Source organism: Nanorana parkeri, unplaced genomic scaffold, assembly GCF_000935625.1.
Source record: "Nanorana parkeri isolate BGI_ZX_2015 unplaced genomic scaffold, ASM93562v1 scaffold320, whole genome shotgun sequence".
Taxonomy (NCBI): Eukaryota; Metazoa; Chordata; class Amphibia; order Anura; family Dicroglossidae; genus Nanorana; species Nanorana parkeri.
Genome location: NW_017306588.1, coordinates 1,301,892 through 1,310,301, shown reverse-complemented (window position 1 = coordinate 1,310,301; position 8,410 = coordinate 1,301,892). Strand labels below are relative to the sequence as shown.

The 8,410-nt window shown below is 48.5% G+C and overlaps 1 protein-coding gene across 1 annotated transcript in view; it reads left to right on the top strand.

The window, feature by feature from the left end:
• The window catches only part of GLI2 (GLI family zinc finger 2), a 126,903-nt gene that overhangs the window by 29,210 nt on the left and 89,283 nt on the right, over positions 1-8,410 (top strand). Inside the window, exon 2 of the mRNA XM_018558090.1 lies at positions 7,864-8,013. Coding sequence (XP_018413592.1) covers positions 7,893-8,013 — 121 coding nt within the window. The 5' untranslated portion in view covers positions 7,864-7,892. The remainder of the gene's footprint in view (positions 1-7,863; positions 8,014-8,410) is intronic.

The window sequence follows — 8,410 nt, the reverse complement described above, 5'->3', positions numbered from 1 at the left end:
GGTGGAGGAGGGGGGAGTGGGGGGGGGGGGGGTGCAGGTTGGGTTTTGTAGATGGAGTAACATGAAATATAGTCAGAAAGGTGAACGTAGCCTTTAATTCCCCCTCCCATTGAATCCGATGCATTCTGTCTAAATGGTGACGTTTCCCTTAAACCTCCAGATTATTTATAACATTTGGGGGAAATAAAAACTTCATTTAACTTATCTCTTCTCGGTCGCTCCTTCTTACGGGTTTCTGATTAGTTGGTGTGGTCACAGACCTCAGCGGCACAGGGAGTCTTAAAGCGCCGGTCACCAGCGAAATCACGGACGACCGATGTTGAGCTGATGTTCTGTGCAGCCTTTGCATAAGTATTCACCCCCCTGGGACTCTTCCATGACTTGCACAGAAGCGTGAATGTTTTTGAATGACCCCAAACCAGTGTGGGAAGAAATGAATCCCATTCGTGTGAGTCATGCGTTATGTTTCGCCAATTACATGGAAAATGTTCACCGTGAAAGTGACGGTTAGTCTAGTAATTCTCATTCTGATAGACGACCCCTGCGCTCAGTTCTGCCGCGGATTGTATGCGAGGAGTCCGGCAGCCATAAGTCCCCGTTCACACCTTCGCGCTCCAGGAATGCGTGCACGCAACGCGTTAAGAACGTGCAACATGCTTGCGGTGCCATGACTTGCAAATGGCACCCCGAATGTGGCCGGGAAAACACGTGTTTGTCCCTGCGCATTGACGCGCGTTAAACACACACAATGTGATGAAAAAACGCAGTATACGCCTGTCACAGAATCTTCTACGTGAGCTACCTTCCCGCGTTTGTCACGTGTGCGGCGCCCATTGAAATCAACAAGGGACACGTATTCATGGAACACAAAGGTGTGAATGGGGACTCAAGCTGGGTTCACACCATTTTCCGGACCAGATCTGGAATGCAGTTTTTTACCACAATTTTGCAGCATTTATATGGCATTTTAACCGCAATTGTGCAGCATTTATATGGCATTTTTACCGCAATTTTGGAGGATTTATATGGCATTTTAACCGCAATTTTGCAGCATTTATATGGCATTTTTACCGCAATTTTGGAGGATTTATATGGCATTTTAACCGCAATTTTGGAGGATTTATATGGCATTTTTACCGCAATTTTGCCGCGTTTATATGGCATTTTTACCGCAATTTTGGAGGATTTATATGGCATTTTTACCACAATTTTGCCGCGTTCTGGAGTTTTTGTTTTTTTAGCTTAAAATCGTCTTAAAGGTGCGTTTGCGTTTTTGATGCATTTCTATGTGTTCCAGTGCATTGCAGGCCAGAGAAAATGAGACCTGCAGTATTGTTCTGGTCTGGTCTTGAGTGGACTGCTCTGATGTGAACAGAGGCCAGATATAGCATAAGCCATAGGGGATACATTAGGATGCATTTTGGGTCCGTCCGGAAACAATCTGGTCTAGTCTTGTCTGGAGATGATCTGGATATGTTGTGAATGAGCCCAAAGGCTGGGTTCACACCATTTTCCGGACCAGATCTGGACCAGGTCGGTAATGCAGTGCAACGTGTTTTGGCCGTAAATTACCGGGATTTTGCCGCGTTCTGGGGCTATTGTTTTAGCTTAATATGGGCTTTCAGGTGCATTCCAGTGCGTTCCAAGCCTTTTTGATGCGTTTCTATGCGTTCCAGTGCATTCCAGACCAGACATATTGAGACATGCCGTATTTTTCTGGTCTGGAACGGACTGCGCTGGTGTGAGCAGAGGCCAGAAATAACATAGGGATACATTAGGATGCATTTTGGGTCAGGAAACAATCTGGTCCCCTTTAGGGATGAGCAGTCTTCCATTCCCCCGACATTTCGGAGAGAAGCCGGGAAAATAACCTGGAATTCGGTTTGTCTCTCTTCATAGAGTGTGAGCTCTTCAGTCGGAGGAGTTTGCAGGCTGCCTTTTTCCTTTCTTCTGCCTTTGTAAAGCAATTAAGAGGCGCTCGTTAGTCAAACAGATAAACATAATTAGCTGATAAGGATGAATTGAGCTCCCAGGTAATGGAGACATTTGTCGCTGCGGTCGTGTCATTTTGGCATTTGTTCTTCGCTGAACTTGTGCTGAGCGCTGAGGGCAAATCTCCAAAATAAATAAATACAATAAGGGTGCCCACACACCTTACGATAAGCGTACGATAATGGCGGGAAATCCCGGGATCGTACGATTATCGTAAGGTCTGTGGAAGCCGTGCGACCTCTACTACTGTAAGGTCGCACGACTTTTAACTTACGAAGGCTGGGCACACACCTTACAACCATCGCAAGACTTTTGTCTTGCGATGGTTGTAAGGTACTTAAAAAAACGTACAATCTGCCTATGTTGCATAGGCAGATCGTACGTCCGATGATCGTAAGCCACGCCCCCTGAGGGGCGGGCTTCCGATGACCGCAATGCCGAACGGGCAGTGTGCGCTTGCGCACAGCGGCCTGTACGGCTGTTATCGTACGGACATGCTACACACCCGCCGAACATCGTACGATGCTCGGCGGGTTTTCGAACATGTCCGTAAGTTTAAAGTCGTGCGACCTTACAGTAGTAGAGGTCGCACGGCTTCCACCCACCTTACGATCATCATACGATCATCGTAAGGTGTGTGGGGACCCGAACATGTTCGAGAACACGCCGAGCATCGTACGATGTTCGGCGGGTGTGTAGCATGTTCGGGAGATAAAAGCCGGACGGGCCGGTGTGCGCAAGCGCACACTGCCCGTTCGGCATTGGGGTCATCGGAAGCCCGCCCTTCAGGGGGGGCGCGGCTTGCAATCATCGCAAGTACAATCTGCCTGTCCAAGATAGTTTTTTTAATTACCTTACAGCCATCGCAAGACAAAAGTCTTGCGATGGTTGTAAGGTGTGTGCCCAGCGTAATAAATGTTCTGAGAAATAAAGAACCCTATAATAAATGAGGGGGGAGGGGCACCGAGAACCCCCTCACACACCAGCAGCGTCTGAATATTCCCGCCGTCGAGAGGTGCTGCGGTGCGCGGAGTTGGATTATTGAATGTTTTAATTAGTGATTCCGTTTTTTTTAATACATTTTGGATATCATTGTTTCCGCGTCACTCTAGATAGGCAGAGCCAGCTGTCACTCACGCAGCTGGGCGGATCCCGACATAATTGTCGGGATCCGCTTCAGCTGCGGCGTCTCAGTATACCGCGAGCTGTAGCTCCCTATATACTGAGCCTAGGGTAACGGGAGGACGCTAGTTTGTGTCCTCCCGTCACCCTAAGGAGAACTATGGGGAAAAGCCCTGACCCCATAGTTCTCCTTTAACATCTTTTGGCAGGAAACAGTTGCCATTCATATATTTTGAATGTGTATTTAGCTGTTCGCTTGGAGTTCAGCTTTAAATAGCGAGAGTCACAAAACTTTTCATGGCTGCAGTTGTTTTTTTATCTACCATTGAAGGAGCTTTGACATTGTCAGATACGAGGGTCACAAAAATAATATTTTTTTCTCTTTTTGCCGCACATTCAATAATAAGAAAAAAAAAAATCAACTTTTCCCAAAACAACCATACAGGGGTACAGGTACTCTTAAAGGAGAACTATGGGGTTAAGGCTTTTCCCCATAGTTCTCCTTAGGGTAACGGGAGGACACAAACTAGCGTCCTCCCTTCACCCTAGGCTCAGTATACCGCAAGCTGTAGATATATAGTGAGACGCCGCAGCTGAAGCGGATCCCAGCAATTATGCCGGGATTCGCCCAGCTGCTTGACTGACAGCCGGCTCTGCCTATCTAGAGGCAGAGCCAGCTGTACCCGCCCCCTCCCCCGTCCGTTCCGCCAGTCAGCGCTGGCGGATCGCAACGGGGAGGAGGGAAACCAGCCCCTCCCCTGTCACGGCAGAGAGCCGTGACAGGATAGAGAGGTGAGCGAACGCCGGCATGTGTTCGCTCACTTCCCGATCTACTGAGCCGACCTGTGACAGTCTCATTGTCACAGGTCGGTTCTCCTTTAAGAACAAGATCACACATGGACTCATACACATGCAAACACCTACAGAATCACATACATACACGCAATGGGTTGGACTTGATGGGCCTGTGTCTTTATTCAACCTCAAATACTATGTAACCAACCGGCTGCAGTACAATTCTCTGCGGTGTAAAAGCGATCGCTCGGATGTTCCGGAGGAGGCGGGATGTTTTCTGTGACCAAACAGGCTCTGTACGGCGCGTCTGCATTTGTTGTATCATTAGATTGTCAGCTCTTTTATTCCCAGAGACAATGGTTCTATGTCGTACTATGGAATAATGACGGAAGTTCTTCTAAGTCGTCCGCATTCCCAGGTCATTGAGTAATACTATTTACTTACAGGGCTGCGTGGAGCCCTGTGTATGGAGCCGGGTGCCGGGGAGTGAGGGGTTAATACATTGTGTATGTTGTAAAGGAATGACAAGGCCGTGTGTGCGTTCCATGTGTGACAGCTGCTTCCTCACCTGTCATCTCCGTCTGGGCTTCATACCTGGAGCAGACAAACTCCAATCGGATGGATACAGGACGGAAATATCACCGTGCAGGAATGTTTGTGTCGTCCCGTTACCCTAAGGAGAACTATGGGGAAAAGCCCCTAACCCCATAGTTCTCCTTTAAAGCTGAACTCACGGGCTGAGCACAAAATCTTTCATTTAAACAAATTCCTCAATAGCCAGGGTATAAATCCACTTCATGTGCACCAAATGACTTTGCGGACCCAGATATTACCTTGTGTAAGTAAAAGTGACATCATCACTGTGCTGTACATAACCTGTGAAGAGGGCAGAGCTGTGGGAGGGACACAGCAGGCTCCACCCACTACAGAAAACTATAGGGGGGGGGGGTGATAGAAGACCAGTTAACCCTGCACAAGTAGAGAGAGAGCAGCAGTGACCGGTCTTTATTACAGGAGGAGGCGGAGACCAGACCAGTCACCCTGCACAAGGTGAGAGAGAGCAGCAGTGACCGGTCTTTATTACAGGAGGGGGTGGAGGCAAGACCAGGCTCCCTACACAAGGAGAGAGAGCAGCAGTGAGTGGTCTTTCTTACAGGAGGTGGGCGTAGACAAGACCAGGCTCCCTACACAAGGAGAGAGAGCAGCAGTGAGTGGTCTTTCTTACAGGAGGTGGGCGTAGACAAGACCAGGCTCCCTACACAAGGAGAGAGAGAAGCAGTGAGCGGTCTTTATTACAGGAAGCTCCGAGTCTCACACTGGATGACTGCGCAGATCTGGAAGAAATACGCAAATCTCCCCGAGATTCCAGAACAATACACAGGACTCTGGTATGAAGACGATGTTTTCTGACTCTGAAATCAAGTACCTGAATTAGTATTGCACTCAGCCTCCTATATTCTCTATGCTAGGCAGAGGGCCAGTACCAGCAGCCGATCGAGCTCTGCCGTAATGCACATGTGCTGACCATACCCAGGCGCTTGAGTGAACCCCATGAGCAGAGTGATGACTGATTCCCGTGCTGTCCTCTTATTGATCAGTTACCAGGCCGGAACCGTGCTTTTGATGAAACTGTTTCTCTGCTGCAGTGAAGGTAGAGTGTCTGGCTGTGCTGTCTAATAGGAGAGTCACAAAAGGGGAGGTGTTCTTTAGTCCTGTTCTACGGTGACAACGCTGCCCCTCCATAAATACAGTACAGCGAGTGATCGTTGTCACCCCCAGGACAAGAAATGTAACTGGCGGAGTCACCCGGTGAAAAGAAAAAGGGAAATGAGCCTGAAAAGAAAACGAATGCAGCCGCCATGTCTCAGGACGGCTCGGCTGCAGTATAGGACATCCTTCTTCCGGGGATCACTGGTTACATGTGACACAAATGTTTCATTTCGGATATATTTGGTCAGCTGGTTTTCTGATCAGTAAGAAAAGTTATTTTTGGTGTCGCCGGTCCTCGGGGGGCTTGGTGGCGTTCTACTCGGAAAAGCGGGGTCCTGTGACCCCGCCGCGCAGCGACAGCTGGACTCCGCCCTCTGCTGTGTTTTCTTAGCCACCAGAAAAGATGCGACAACGTCGGGAAGAGACGGAAATGTTTGTGTTTTGTTTGGAGGCGCTCGGTGGATGCAAACAGCGATCAGATCCAAACAGAACTCCCCACTCCCCCGCACAGAATCCCGCTCTGTTTTTTGTTATTTCTGACCCGACTTTCTGGTGTCTGACGGCAAAAATATTTGTGACCTCAACAAGAAGAGTTACAGTGTCTCTGACCCCAAGACACGCAGAGGGGAAGTTTAATCTGGTTATATTTTGACCTTCCCTGGTTCCTCCTCCCCGCCCCTCCCCCGCAAATATAAAACCTTTCCTTTTTCATTACATTATATTATACCTAGTGATGTCATTGCTGGGTCTCGGGGCTTCTCTATGAAATGCAGGCAGACTATGACTGGTGGGAGGGGCCGGCAGGGGGCTGTACATAGCTGCCTGGAAACATCACAGCATCCTGCATCAGTACTGCTCTTAAGAGCCCACAGCCCTGATACAAGCAGTGGGCTGGCTCTTGGGAGGGGTTATGCAAATATCAAAATGTCTTCATGGTGGTGTCGGTATGGAGGAGTGGGCAGTCCTAGGCAGACTGTATTTGCGTGAAAACTGACCAAGATAAAGCCCATGCGTGACCCTGCATAACCCTTCCTTATATCCATAACTCCTCCCCCTCCTCATCTTTATAAACCCTCCTTGTCTCTCCCTCATCTCCATAACTCCTCCTTATCTCCTCCCCCTCCTCATCTCCATAACTCATCCTTATCTCCTCCCACTCCCCATCTCCATAACTCTTCCTTATCTCCTCCCCCTCGTCTTCTCCATAACTCCTCCTAATCTCCTCCCCTCCTCATCTCCATAACTCATCCTTATCTCCTCCCCCTCCTCATCTCCATAACTCATCATTATCTCCTCCCACTCCTCATCTCCATAACCACTCCTTGTCTCCTCCCACTCCATGTCTCCATAACTCCTCCTTATCTCCATAACTCCTCATCTCCTCCCCCTCCTCTCCATAACCCCCCCTTATTTCCTCTCCTCCTCATCTCCATAACCCCTCCCTATCTCCTCCTCATCACCATAACCTATCCTTATCCCCTCCTCATCTCCATAACTCATCCTTATCTCCTCCCCCTCCTCATCTCCATAACTCATCATTATCTCCTCCCACTCCTCATCTCCATAACCACTCCTTGTCTCCATAACTCTTCCTTATCTCCATAACTCCTCATCTCCTCCCCCTCCTCTCCATAACCCCTCCTTATTTCCTCTCCTCCTCATCTCCATAACCCCTCCTTATCTCCTCCTCATCTCCATAGCCTCTCTTATCTCCTCATCTCCATAACCCCTCCTTATCTCATCCCCATAACTCCTTATCCCCTCCCCCTCCTCATCTTCATAACCTCTCCTTATCATCACCCTCCCCTTCTTGTGCACAGGCAAAGAGCACAGGAAATGGTCAGCTCACACGATTTCTGGCGGGATCAACAGGTATTTTTGGCACTTTATTGAACAGATATAACAAAATTACTCTAATAGTTTATCTAACAGACCAGAAGGGAGCAAAACATAGTTCATTTTTCAGGTTTATAATAGTGATTTGCTAATTGGGCACCAGAGGGAGCTCTGAGCGGCTCGGTGCAATGACTCTGTTTTATAATAGAAGCCCAGACCTCACAGAGAGCCATTTATACAACTTGCAGATGTTTCAGACTTACTAGCTCCCATCAGTGTATGACACGGACACCATGGCCTCCGTGGTGTAGGACTAGTGGAGCCAACAAGACAACGGAGGTCGGTCTTGTCATCTTAAACCTATATTGTGATCTGTCATCTTTTAACGCAGGATTTTCTCTCCTGCAGGCTCTGTCTCTGGAGTATGAGCTGCTGACATGGAGAGTTCGGGCCCAGTGAGCACAGCACACAAGAAGGAGACCAAAACGTCTGCGCTGGATGGGAACGTTTTCTCGGAGGTTGGGAAGAAGGCGGCCGTGCACACCACTTCGGCAGGAGGTAAAACGCACAACGCTGATTTTATGTCAATGTCTCCATGACCAACATTGTATCAGTTGTTTAGTGAGAGTGGAGTTACCCTCTAAGCGGAGTTACCCTCTAAGCGGAGTTTCCCTCTAAGCGGAGTTCCCCTCTAAGCGGAGTTCCCCTCTAAGTGGAGTTCGCCTTTAAGTGGAGTTTGCCTTTGGAGCAGAGTGACTTTTTTTTGTCATTTTGTTGTTTTTTTGCATTGTTTTCTCATGGCAGTGACCTCGCCGTCCTCTATCCTTCCGCTTATTATGGGATGATTATGAAAATTGGCGTTATTAGCCATTTACCTTTCCCTCCGTGATTGACAGCTGACGCTTTTGCTACAATGTTTCCTTCTTGTGAATGAATTTGCTTTTTGTTTCCATCT